The sequence below is a fragment of the Scyliorhinus canicula genome, chromosome 23, assembly GCF_902713615.1.
Source record: "Scyliorhinus canicula chromosome 23, sScyCan1.1, whole genome shotgun sequence".
NCBI lineage: Eukaryota > Metazoa > Chordata > Chondrichthyes > Carcharhiniformes > Scyliorhinidae > Scyliorhinus > Scyliorhinus canicula.
The window spans coordinates 15,735,646-15,749,791 of NC_052168.1; the positions used below are offsets into that span (position 1 = coordinate 15,735,646).

General features: G+C 43.2%; 1 protein-coding gene across 8 annotated transcripts in view; it reads right to left on the bottom strand.

The window, feature by feature from the left end:
- LOC119956569 (activating transcription factor 7-interacting protein 1-like) overlaps nucleotides 1–14,146 on the bottom strand; it is a 204,871-nt gene that overhangs the window by 47,638 nt on the left and 143,087 nt on the right. For all 8 annotated transcript variants that reach the window (XM_038783877.1, XM_038783876.1, XM_038783880.1 and 5 more), the window contains 3 exons: nucleotides 11,808–11,920; nucleotides 9,007–9,095; nucleotides 7,459–8,145 (listed from right to left, as the gene is read on the bottom strand). In XM_038783877.1, the coding sequence (XP_038639805.1) occupies nucleotides 7,459–8,145; nucleotides 9,007–9,095; nucleotides 11,808–11,920 (889 nt within the window). The remainder of the gene's footprint in view (nucleotides 1–7,458; nucleotides 8,146–9,006; nucleotides 9,096–11,807; nucleotides 11,921–14,146) is intronic.

Below are 14,146 nucleotides of genomic sequence, written 5' to 3' on the forward strand. Positions count from 1 at the left end.
ACTGTCAATACTCTTGAGGGTTCTACCATTCACTGTATATTCCCTACATGCATTAGACCTTCCAAAATGCATTACCGCACATTTGTCTGGATTAAACTCCATCTGCCATCTCTCCGCCCAAGTATCCAAACAATCTAAATCCTGCTGTATCCTCTGACAGTCCTCATCGCTATCCGCAATTCCACCAACCTTTGCGTCATCTGCAAACTTACTAATCAGACTAGTTACATTTTCCTCCAAATCATTTATATATACTATGAACAGCAACGGTCCCAGCACTGATCCCTGCAGAACACCACTAGTCACAGCCCTCCAATCAGAAAAGCACCCTTCCATTGCTACTCTCTGCCTTCTATGACCTAGCCAGTTCTGTATCCATCTTGCCAGCTCACCCCTGATCCCGTGTGACTTCACCTTTTGTACCAGTCTACCATGAGGGACCTTGTCAAAGGCCTTACTGAAGTCCATATAGACAACATCAACTGCCCTATCTGCATCAATCATCTTTGTGACCTCTTGAAAAAACTCTATCAAGTTAGTGAGACACGACCTCCCCTTCACAAAACCATGCTGCCTCTCACTAATACAACCATTTGCTTCAAAATGGGAGTAGATCCTGTCTCGAAGAATTCTCTCCAGTAATTTACCTACCACTGACACAAGGCTCACTGGCCTATAGTTCCCTGGATTATCCTTGCCACCCTTCTTAAACAAAGGAACAACATTGGCTATTCTCCAGTCCTCCGGGACATCACCTGAAGACAGTGAGGATCCAAAGATTTCTGTGAAGGCCTCAGCAATTTCCTCTCTAGCCTCCTTCAGTATTCTGGGATAGATCCCATCAGGCCCTGGGGACTTATCCACCTTAATATTTTCAAGATGCCCAACACCTCGTCTTTTTGGATCTCAATGTGACCCAGGCTATCTACACACCCTTCTCCAGACTCAACATCCACCAATTCCTTCTCTTTGGTGAATACTGATGCAAAGTATTCATTTAGTCCCTCACCTATTTCCTCTGGCTCCACATGTAGATTCCCTTGTCTATCCTTCAGTGGGCCAACCCTTTCCCTGGCTACCCTCTTGCTTTTTATGTACGTGTAAAAAGCCTTGGGATTTTCCTTAACACTATTTGCCAATGACTTTTTTTGATGAGGCCTACAATATCTCTCGTTATCCAAGGTTCCCGAAATTTGCCGTATTTATCCTTCTTCCACACAGGAACATGCTGGTCCTGAAGTCTTTTTAACTGACATTTGAAAGCCTCCCACATGTCAGATGTTGATTTACCCTCAAACATCTGCCCCCAGTCTAGGTTCTTCAGTTCCCGCCTAATATTGTTATAATTAGCCTTCTCCCAATTTAGCACATTCACCCTCGGACCACTCTTATCCTTGTACACCAGCACTTTAAAACTTACTGTTCCTGAAATGGTCCCCTACTGAAACTTCTACCACCTGGCCGGGCTCATTCCCCGATACCAGGTCTAGTACAGCCCCTTCCCCAGTTGGACTGTCTACATATTGTTTTAAGAAGCCCTCCTGGATGCTCCTTACAAACTCTGCCCCGTCTAAGCCCCTAGCACTAAGTGAGTCCCAGTCAAAATTGGGGAAGTTGAAGTCTCCCATCACAACAACCCTGTTGTTTTTACTCGTTTCCAAAATCTGTCTACCTATCTGCTCCTCTATCTCCCGCTGGCTGTTGAGAGGCCTGTAGTAAACCCCCAACATTGTGACTTCACCCTTCTTATTCCTGATCTCTACCCATATAGCCCCACTGCCCTTTGAGGTGTCCTCCCGTAGCACAACTGTGATATTCTCCCTAACCAGTAGGTTAGGGAGGATAATCTTTTTGGCAAATCGGTCCATTAGAGCTAGACAGCTAGTCTCACTCCAATATGCAGTTCCCGGAGGTAACCAAGGTGTTGGGAACTATCCCCTTCACCTTGGAGACCTCGGGTGAGCACAGTTCAGTACGGGTCTCTACATATGGAGACCAGACGGAACGACACACATGGGAGTCTCCGAGGGGACAGGTGCGTGGCCTCTGGGCAGGGTGGTACCCTGGCCCTGCCAGGGCCACCTGGGCACTGTCAGCCTGGCCGTGTCACCTGGGTGCCAGCCTAGTACTGCAAAGGTGCTCAGATGGCATTGCACTGCCAGGCTGACAATTTTTGTGCAGTGGTGATCAGAGAGGGATGTCCTGCGTGTGTGTGTTGGGGGGGGGGGGGGGGAAGGGGGGGGGGGGGGGGGCTGAGAATGTATAGACCCCTTAGAGTGAGTTGGGGCTGGTTCGGGGGCTCAAGCCTGATCTCTCCCTGCACCGAGGAGTTTCTGCAAGCAGGACTCCTCCAGTTCAGGAAACAGGACAAAATGCGGCTTTGGCTGCACGTTCGCTGCCGAGGCCCCATATCTAACCAGAGTCACGTTAAATAGCGTATTTCGCGGTGCTGCAAGCACCAGGAAACACGTGGCTAAACCCCCTCGCCAAGGGACATAGTTCTCATTTGGTTAAATCACGCCTGTTAGCTTTTTGTAGGCCATGGGTATTAAAAATAGATATTGCAGTCAGCTGCAGCATCGCTTGTAGTGCTCTAAAAGTTAAGGGTAGGGATATATCACCACATACTACAGAGTATTATTCTGCTGCTGAAATGCGGTGTGCTTAACTTTAAGTCTACAAGATATAATTGTTCTGCATTCTTAGACTTGATGCTTGGCGTCACCTCTATCCCCTATGATGGAAATCACCAGGATTTACATATTTCAATTCTTATGCCTGTTGACAGTTTTTCTATTCTGAATAGCTGGCTTCCTTTTAGCTGATATTGTGAACGGTTCCTTCAACTCAGGTACTGTCCCCTGCCTTCCAAAGATGCAACACCGTTGTCTCAGAAATCCCCAATTCTACAGCATCCTCCTCCAATGCCACTCCTGCATTGCCTAGCCGAATGGGACTGGATTCACCTAGTTCCTACCTATCCAGTAGGAGCCAGAAAATCTCCTGCAATGGTTTATCTTCCTGCTATTATCTCTTAAAATGCCCAAGGAACTAATCTTAGACCCTTCCAGTTTCTTACTTACATGATATCCCTCAGCAACATAATCTGAGAACACATCAGATTCCACATGTACACTGACACCACCAGGCTCTAGTTCATCATTGCAATAGACAACTGAACTGCCTCTGTGATTTATGTGAATGCTTGTCCAGCATCCAACACTAACCCACACCAAGTTCCACTCACCCACCATCAACATTTACTGCCCTGCACTGGCTCCGGACCTGGAAATAATTCTCATCCTTGATTGCAAATTGCTCCAAGGCCTTTTCCTTGCACCTTTCTATCTCGGCAACATCCTCCAACCCTGTAACGATCCAAGATATCTACACTCCAGTCCCTTGCTAATCTCTGATTTTAATTGCATCACCACTGGCAACCCAGGAATTTCCTCCTGAAACATCTTTGCCCCTCTCTCCTCCTTGAAGATATCCTTTAAAATCTAACTCTTTCACCGAGTCACTTGTCCCAATAGCTCTTTGTGATTGGTGTCAAATTTTGTTTGTCAACGCTTTTATGAATTATTTTAGGATGTTTTTGTATGTTAAGCAGTTATGTAAACAGAGTGAAATTATTCGACTGCTCTGATGGAACCATATTTAACATGATCTGTACCACGCTCAGAGTCTAAATAAACAGTCTGAAGACACTCTGACTTTAAATTATTATAAACAGATTTTGCAAACTGGAGGTAAAAACCAACCACCCTGCTATACCAAATATATTAGAGAGCATCTTCCATGGCATTTTTTCACAGTCAGTGGATAACACGTGATTTTACCAGATGTAATGTGAAACATATTATTCTGGTAAGGCAGTGTCCTTTAAGGGGCCCAACTGTTAATAAAGTACAAACTCAGGTCAGATTCTAAAGCTCTGTTCAGAGTCATCTTCATACCTGAAGCACCCAGAATTATTTTGCACCGGCAACAAAGTGGCACTTGGACATGCAAATACACGTACATATTTTTTAAAAAAGGTATATATTTTTTAAAATTACATACATTTTTAACCAAATTTTTAGTCCATTACTATCCTCCTACATTTCCAGACATTAGATCATCTGCAAACTTTTATATTATTCCTTGTATAAGCATGGTTACTAATATTACAAATCCTAACATTGACTCCCAGGGACATAGAACATAGAACGATACAGCGCAGTACAGGCCCTTCGGCCCACGATGTTGCACCGACATGGGAAGTCAAAAACTAAAGGCCATCTAACCTACACTATGCCATTATCATCCATATGCTTATCCAATAAACTTTTAAATGCCCTCAATGTTGGCGAGTTCACTACTGTTGCAGGTAGGGCATTCCACGGCCTCACCACTCTTTGCGTAAAAAACCTACCCCTGACCTCGGTCCTATATCTATTACCCCTCAATTTAAGGCTATGTCCCCTCGTGCTAGCCACCTCCATCCGCGGGAGAAGGCTCTCACTGTCCACCCTATCTAACCCTCTGATCATTTTGTATGCCTCTATTAAGTCACCTTCTTCTCTCTAATGAAAACAACCTCAAGTCCATCAGCCTTTCCTCATAAGATTTTCCCTCCATACCAGGCAACATCCTGGTAAATCTCCTCTGCACCCGTTCCAAAGCTTCCACGTCCTTCCTATAATGAGGCGACCAGAACTGTACGCAATACTCCAAATGTGGCCGTACCTTATACATTATACCGTATACATCATTGTGTATTTCCCAACTACTGGAACAATACCTCATTTGAATATATTTACTGTGTGTAATTGATTCATGGGATATGGGTGTGCCCAGCAAGACTAGTATTTACTGCCATTCCTAATTGCCTTCAAGGTCGCTGTGAGCTACCTTTGTGAACCGCTGTAATCCATATGGCATTGATATACTCCCCTTTTATTTTGCTGTTACAATTTTTGATCCATGGGTGTTAATGGACATGTATCTTTAAGTCAAGAAGCAGGACATAACAAGTCAAGAAGCAGGAGAGAACATTTTGCTAGTTTGAACAGGAGTTTCAGATTTGTCAGCACTAGAGAGAGAGAGAAAGAGAGATGTGCTGAGACTCTTTTTACTGATTGGTTGGCACTAAAGGCTGTACTCTGCCTGTTAGCAGAGGGGAGGCGATTGGATCCTGTCCCAGTGGGATGGTTCTCAAGAGACCTGAAGGTTTCAGATTGACTCCTAGACACAAATCTACAGGATCTACAGGAAAACCATTACAGGCTGCACAAGACCAGGACCCACTATCTCTCTCTTACTGTCCAGAAAGGCTGTGCGTGCTGTATTTCTAAAACTATAAAGTCCTGAATGGAGCTACTTCAAACACTGTGAACTGAAAGCAAGGTTTGAAGAGGAACAGGGTACTGGAAACACCCATCTGAAACAAAGACTCTTTTTCTCCTTTACTTACTTTTTTCTACCCCATGTGCTTGTCTGTCGTGTGTGTGTAGGGTTTTGGGGTGGGGGGGGGGGGGGGGGGAAATTAAAACTCGCGGTTAGGAATTAGATAATAGTTAACCAGCTGTATTTTCTGCACATTTCATAATAGTTCTTGTTATAATAAATAGTTATTGTGTTTAAACTTATAAACCTGATGACTATAATTATTGGACTGTCAAGGACCAAAGACTTTGATTATTTTTCTAAGCATTATTGGTTAATTCACTTGACTCTGGGTCAAGTGGGTCTTGAATGGACCACGCATAATATCCAGTGTTGCTGGGGAGGGAGTTCCAGGATTCTGACCCAGGTGATGAAGGAACTGCAACATTTTCCCCATTACTCTCAACCTTCTCTGCTCTAAAGAAAACAATTTCACCTTGTTAGATTACTGAGGCCCACTGAAGTATTGAGACGGGTTTTTTACTGATGCTGAGGTAGAATGCATTTCATGAATCTGTGTAAAGGATTACCTGGTGCTTATTACCTGGGATTTTCCCATCTTCCTGCACATTCCTTAAATCGGTTAAATATTTTCCTCAAGCCCCATTCAATTCCCTGATCATCCTGATTGGCAGGACCTCCCATTAACCATTATAGTAAAACATTCCATATTCCAATTAGCCATTCCATTTTTACAGCACATGCCAATGAATCTGGAAGACATATGGGTAAACACCTCCTCCTGAACCCCGTACCAGACTAAAAGCAAATCTTGTGAGGGGGATGTTTTCTGTTCAGTTTCTGCCCACAAAGGTGTGACAATAGACATTTATTTTTATATAAAAACAGGACAGCAACTCTAAGCTCCCATTTTCTGCAACAGGAACTCACTAGGAAGCAAGTGTGGGAGTCTTACAGTCACAAGCCTGTCTTTTAAAGTACACAAGACATCACTTGTTTGAACCATGTAAGGATTTCTGTTACATTGTCCTAAAAGACTCTTGAAAGATAAATAGATTATTTTTCATTGATATGTGTTAGCCCTTACCCTAAACTTGTACCATTAATTTTATAAAATGCAATAGAACTATGTGGTGCTACAGACAACAACATTCATATTTGCGAGAAAAGGAATCTTAATTCACACCTTTCCAAAACACTGAGATGTTGGTTTATTGTAGCCCCATTAATATCTTTAATTGAGACACAGCTGTACTTTATTATAGAGGGGTGTTGTTTTTTCTTTCTTTTTAAAAAATTTACCCAATTCATTTTTTCCAATTAAGGGGCAATTTAGCGTGGGCAATTTAGCGTGGCCAATCCACCTAGCCTGCACATCTTTGGGTTGCAGGGGCGAAACCCACGCAGACACGGGGAGATTTGCCTCACGGTAGCATGGTAGTTAGCATCAATGCTTCACAGCTCCAGGGTCCCAGGTTCGATTCCCGGCTGGGTCACTGTCTGTGTGGAGTCTGCACGTCCTCCCCGTGTGTGCGTGGGTTTCCTCCGGGTGCTCCGGTTTCCTCCCACAGTCCAAAGATGTGCGGGTTAGGTGGATTGGCCATGATAAATTGCCCGTAGTGTAAGGTTAATGGGGGGATTGTTGGGTTATGGGTATAGGGTGGATACGTGGGTTTGAGTAGGGTGATCATTGTTCGGCACAACATTGAGGGCCGAAGGGCCTGTTCTGTGCTGTACTGTTCTATGTTCTATGTTCTATTGTGCAAACTCCAAACGGACAGTGACCCAGAGCCGGGATCGAACCTGAGACCTCGGTGCCGGGGGTGTTGATTTTTATTTTGAAGTGACATTGTGGCCCTCAATATTTCAATAAACCTCTGGGTAACTTGCCTTTTATAGCTCAATCCTATCCCTCAACCAACATTTACAAGTTTACTGATGGTGAAAAGTAGCCAGCACAAGACTAACAATCAACCTAAATTATGTAATTATTTCACTACAAGCACAAACATGTTGAACAGTAGTTCAGTTTCAATACACACAGTTACATTCTGATTGTCCACTCACCTGCTCTGGGAACTCCTGCATTGGTGCTGTCTGAACTGACTGTTAATGGCTGACTTGACGGTGCAGAAACTTGTACCTGGCTGCAAGTCTGTGAAGGCCTTGGTTGTACTGGTGCTCTAGTATTAGAAGGGTTAAATTGTCCTGGGGAAGTCAAAGATGGTTGCACTGTCCGGGAAATCGGAGGTGAAAGAATAGGCGGAGTACTGGTCACAGAAGCCACGGTAGCAGTCTGACCTGAAGCAACACTACTTATCTGCATTGGCCCCATACTTCCAGGGGACTTCCTTTGGACTCCTGGGCTTGGCAAAGAAGGACTAGCACCATTTGCTTTTGCTACATTTGTCGATATCTGCGGTGCAAGTGGCTTGGAGAGGTTGTTAAGCGTGGGTTGAGATTGAACAGGTAAAAACTCAATTCCAGGTTGCTGATTCGTCATCAAAGTATTTGCTGAGGGCTGCAGAAGCTGAGGTTGGGAAGACATTGCCACTGGAACTGTAAGCAATACTGGCACTGACTGGAGAGATACTGGCATAGGCTGGTTACTGCCAGAGGTCGACAGCGACTGACTGTTTCCTACTACTGCTGCAGTTGCTGGGAGCACAGGAGTGACCACAGCACCAGATGTCCCTGCATTCTGAGGCTTTGTCTGTCCGCCAACTACCTGAGGAGGTGTAAAGTTTGTAATACCTGCAACAGCAAAATATCTTCCAATTAGAATCTGTAAATAGAAATTTCCATTTCCCCCACCCCCAGTCCCCAAACTTCTCCTTTGGAACCCCAATCATGACAACGTAATATGAGTCAGTCAAAAGGGTTAGAGGAGTCCGGTATGCAGATGACACTCCGACTACCTTCAATATGACTGACGTTAAGGTAGTATAATACAAAGGGTCATTGACCCTTGTAGTACAATATGCTGCATGAAAGGGCATATCAGTTGTAGAGTCAATGATGCATTGACGTTTCTCTGGGCATTGGTAGGTGCTGATGCTTTCTTTGTGCACACACGCACGCACACACAGCAGCAGAGTGCCTTCCTACAGCAATATGGAATGTATAGTCATTAATGGGAACTAGAAAAAAATTCCAGTATGTAAGTTTACACAATCCTCAGTTAAGCAAGAGAATGGCAGTTTAATGCTTGAAAGTAAAATTCTGTCTTTCCATTCTCTCCTCCTCTTCCCATCTCAGGGTGGTATATCTGCCAGCACTCAATCTGCTGACCCGAATAGAAATAAATTAAAACCAAGTTGAACTAGTTGGATGGCAAACAGTGCTGGGATTCAAGCAACTGGTTCAAAGGGGAAGGTGAAAGGTTTGAAAGTCCTTGAGAAATAGACAATTTCAATGCCCCCCACCCACATAATTAACCAGTACAGAATTGAATGCCCATAAAATGGATGTTTAAAAAGTTACACGGTATGTGGGGGCTGAAGTTACAGGCACCTTCTGATTTTCATTAGGTGGGGAACTGATGTGTCAGTATAGTTACAAAGTACTACTGAACTTCATTAAACAATCCAATACTTTTTTTGTTGTTGCAAGTACCTGTATTACTGGAGTTTGCAGAGTGCTGGGCTGATGCTACACTGTCTGCCATATTTCTTCTTAAGTCCAGCATCTGCCTTACTGTTCCACTGAAAAAAACAAAATGGAAACACAAATCGTTCACAAGAATCTACCACTGTCAGGCACCTATCTATAATTTCCCAAACCTCTCATCTTTCCTGGATCAATTTTCTCATATCAACTTTATCCCATAATAGTGTGGGCAGCTGCAAAGACAGCAAAACAGGGTCCTGCATTCACAAATTAAAATGGAAACCATTATAAAGTAGAGAAGATTTATTGGGAGAGCGAGTTTAAAAAATCAATTAGCCAATCATGATAAGTCTTACAACACCAGGTTAAAGTCCAACATGTTTGTTTCAAACACTAGCTTTCGGAACACTGCTCCTTCCTCAGGTGAATGGAGCAGTGCTCCGAAAGCTAGTGTTTGAAACAAACATGTTGGACTGTAGCCTGGTGTTGCAAGACTTCTTACTGTGCTCACCCCAGTCCAACGCTGGCATCTCCATTTCCGCTGTTCAGTCAATCAGCAACAAGGAGGAACACGTTGAGGATTGATGTTAGAAGCAGAAAAAGGGAGTTTAAATGTAAGGTTTTACTAATTAGTGCCCATGTTGAGTGCATCATATTTAGAAAGCAAATTAAATTTAAAGGGTAGTACAGTGTGTTGCTTCACAGTGCCAGGATCCCAGGTTTGTTTCCCAGCTTGGGTCACTGTCTGTGCAGAGTCTGCACGTTCTCCCCATGTCTGCGTGGGTTTCCTCTGGTACTCCGGTTTCCTCCCACAAGTCCCGAAAGACGTGCTGTTAGGTGATTTGGACATTCTGAATTCTCCCTCCGTGTACCCAAACAGGTGCCGGAATGTGGCTTTTCACAGTAACTTAATTGCAGTGTTAATGTAAACCTATTTGTGACAATAAGGATCATTAAAAAAATAAAGGAAGCCACAGAAAGATATGGGTGAAGTGCAGGCAAGTAGGAGTAAGTAGACAAAACTTTGACGGTGAAGTTAGCACCAGGGCAACAGGCCAAATAACCTCCTTTATACATAAATTTCTATACTCTATGTAATCTTGAGATCCAGATAGCAGTCATTGAAATGCAGCTGTTACGTTCGTGATTAAAATCATCAGCCTCCTTGGTCAATACTATTATTTGTCAAATGGCAATTCGGGAAAGTTTGTTTCTTCATGTGATGCAGCCTTTATTACAATGGGGAGGAATTAGCTGACCAATAGCTGGACATTACAGACGTTACAAAATTGCAAACTTCGTGACCGAGTCTGTACCATACCTAAAATCTTGCCTATTTTCGGGTTGGGCGGGTAGAATGTTGAGGGTATTTTTTCAAGTAAGGAAGGCCAAGATGCCAAAGAAAACATCAGCTGTGAAATTCTTTGAGGCTGCTTCAGACCCATCAGTGTTACTCTGCCCAAGTGTGGCAGAAGCTCTGGTTATGCAAACAAATGAAGGTCCCACTGCAATTTAGTGGAATGCTGGTGTGGACTGGGAGCAACTTCAAGGAATTTCACAGACACAAAGAAAGACCAAAGATGTCAGTGAGGTGGGAAATTCAGTTGATGACAGCTTAAAGAAATGATCTGAGACACTGAGACAAGTAGAAACATTGATTATTTAAAAAATACAAGGTATGTGATTTTACAGCTTCCTCAATGCTTTGTCCTTTATTTATTCAGCATTTTAGAGAAACTTAATCAATATCGTTGTTGCAATTAGTTCAAATGTTAGTGAGACACGGGTTGAAATTTGTGTTCTGGACTTGTAGATTCTTCATCAGAACTTAATAAAAGTTAATTCCCTGCTTTGGTAAATTACTCATCTTTTGAAGTATTATATTATAACGAATGCATCACACTGCAATTGCTCACTGCCCACCCTACAAGGAGATAAACCGCTAAGGCCAACAGGTCACCCTGAAACAGATTTGGAAGCTCACTAATTTCTCACACTCCTTCACAGTATCTGCCACTATTCCAAGACCCCTTCTGTCATCACACTAGCAATGTGCAATTATCGTTTTATGGCCTTTGATTTTTACATTGACCTCAGATCCTGAATAGTTATTTTTTTTCCACACTCCAGTATCTCCTAATTTTGACAGAATAGCCTTGCTGCACCTTCCCCAAGGTACTCTGAACCCCGCGACGAGCAGTCCAGCAGCATTCACTGAAACAAGGTTCTGCAAGGGGCGGCAGGCTGTCTTAGCTCATGTGCTCAAATGTATACTTTGAACAATGACATTATAGCAGCTGGCAAAAAATGTTCTCACTGCACCTATGTTAATGAACTTTTATGAACAACCACTTTGACATTTTCTAGTGCTGACCTTTCAGTGAATCACTTTTTAATTTACACTTCAAGAAATTCCTTTTCAGTTTAGTTTGTGCAGCTGTCAGGTATTCAAAGTTTATATTTTAATTGGCACCAAAGGCTTATACCAACTGGGATTATGCGACAAAGCAACAAAAGCAGGAGAAAAGGGAGCAAAACCCTGTTTCTCCCCACACACCTATCCTCAGGGAAATTCTTCTCTACCCAAAGACTTTTGGCTACAGATTGGTCTGCCCAGTCATCCGAGGACAGACAAATCATGAAGCCTGTTAGAAGTCATCCTCCTTTCAGGGGCTGGGAGATTTCTCGACAAAGACTATGGACTAAGACTTGCCGAGAACATTTAATCTGTCCAACAAAATCAATTCTTATGCCCTTAAACAAGTGGATATATTTAAACAACTTTTGAGTAAAAAGAACCTCCTTACCTGCGACACTGCAGGCCACCAGAAGCACCAGGAGAGTTGTAGGATTTGCTGGGAGAGACAGGTTGCGTAGATTGGAGTCCAGATGATTGCTGAGGTGTGGAGACGGCTGGATTCTGGATAAATAAAAAACGGATTAAGTATGGGTGTGTCAAAATGAAAAAGTACCATTGAATTTTATTTTTCAACATCACAATACCCCCCTAAAGGGTGAAACCTAGCAGCCTCTGGCACATTAAGTTAGCTATTTTTTAAAAATGTATTCTATTTGGTTTGAAACAGTCTATTTAAATGGTGCACACAGCTGTCTACATGTTGCTTGAATTGGAAATGAGCAGTCGGAGTACAACTGAAGCTTCAACAAACAGCCAATTCATATTTGCACTCCTGATCTTTCAGAGGGTCGGCAAATATTTCTACAACTTACTTTATTTTAGTCCCTTTCATCTGTCAGGTTTCCAAACTTCATGGAAACACAGAAAATAAGTGTATTCGGCTCTAGGAGCCTACTCCACCTTTCAATATGATCATATCTGAAAGGTGTCGAGGGGTATGGGGAGAGTAGGGGAGCGTGACATTGAGTCTAGAAATCTACTCCCTTCTTAAATATATTCAATGACGGCCTGCTCAGCCTTCTGGTAGAGAATTCCACAGGTTCTGGGTGAAGAGATTTCTCCTCATCTCAGTCCTAAATGGCCTGCCCACTACCCAGACTGTGACCCCTTGTTCTAGAACCACTTCCCCTCCCACCCATAGGAAACAGCATCCCTGCATCCTGTCTATGCAGCCCTGTTGGAATTTTACACATTTCAATGAGATCACATCTCATTTTTCTAAACTCCAGTGGATACAAGCCGAGTCGACCCAATCTTTCCTCATATGACAATCCTGCCACCCCATGAATCAGTCTGGTGAACTTTTGCTGCACTCTCTCGATGACAAGTATGTCTTTTCTTAGGAAAGGAGACCAAAACTGCATGCAAAGCTCCAGGTGTAGTCTCACCAAGGACCTGTACAGCTACAGCAAGACATCCAGGGACACCCAGGTCCCTTTGTACATCAACATTTTTCAATCAGTCACTATTTAAATAATACTCTATCATTCTGTGTTTCATACTGAAATGGATAACTTCACACTTATCCACACAATGTTGCAACTGCCATGTGCCCATTTATTCAACTGGTCTAAATCGCCTTGAAATTTTTAAAATATCCTCCTCGCCATTCACATTCCCATCAAATTTTATGTTGTCTTGGTATTGTGAATAGCTGGGCCCAAGCACTGATCACTAGTCACTGCCTGCCACTTCAAAAACCCCATTTATTCCTACTTCTTTTCTTTAGAACATAGAACAGTACAGCACAGAACAGGCCCTTCGGCCCTCAATGTTGTGCCGAGCCATGATCACCCTACTCAAACCCACGTATCCACCCTCTACCTGTAACCCAACAACACCCCCCTTAACCTTACTTTCATTAGGACACTACGGGCAATTCAGCATGACCAATCCACCTAACCCGCACATCTTTGGACTGTGGGAGGAAACTGGAACACCCGGAGGAAACCCACGCACACAGGGGGAGGACGTGCAGACTCCACACAGACAGTGACCCAGCCGGGAATCGAACCTGGGACCCTGGAGCTGTGAAGCATTTATGCTAACCACCATGCTACCCTGCTGCCCCTTACTAACTAACTAACTAATTCTCAATCCGGACCAATATATTATTCCCCAATCCCATGTGCTTTAATTTTGCACACTAACCTCTCATGTGAGACTTTATCAAAAAGTTTTCTGAAAATCCAAATACACCACATCCACTGGTTCACCCTTATCTATTCTATTGTTATGTTCTCAAAAAACTGCCAAAGGTTTGTCCATCACGATTTCCCTTTCATAAATCCATGTAGACTAACCTGTTGATTAATTCCATTGATATTTTCTATCACATCCTTTATGATAAACTCGAGCATTTTCCCTGCTGTGGATGTTAGGCTAACGGGTCTGTAATTCCTTGCTTTCTTACTCCCTCCTTTTTTTAAAATAGCGGGGTTCTATTTGCCACCCTCCAAGCTGCTGGGAATGTTCCAGAATCAAGATTTGTAAGCTGACCTTTATTTCCATGACCACCTTCTTTAATAGCTTGGAAATTAGATCAGTCCCTGGGGGTTTATCAGCTTTCAATCCCTTCAATTTCTCCAGCACTACTTTTTTTAGTATTACTAATTTTCTTCAATTCCTCCTTTCCCCTAACCTTGGTTCCCTAGCGTTTTGGGGAAGTTATTTATTCCTTCCTCCGGAAAGACAGAACTAAAGATTTAATGCTCTGCCATTTCCTTG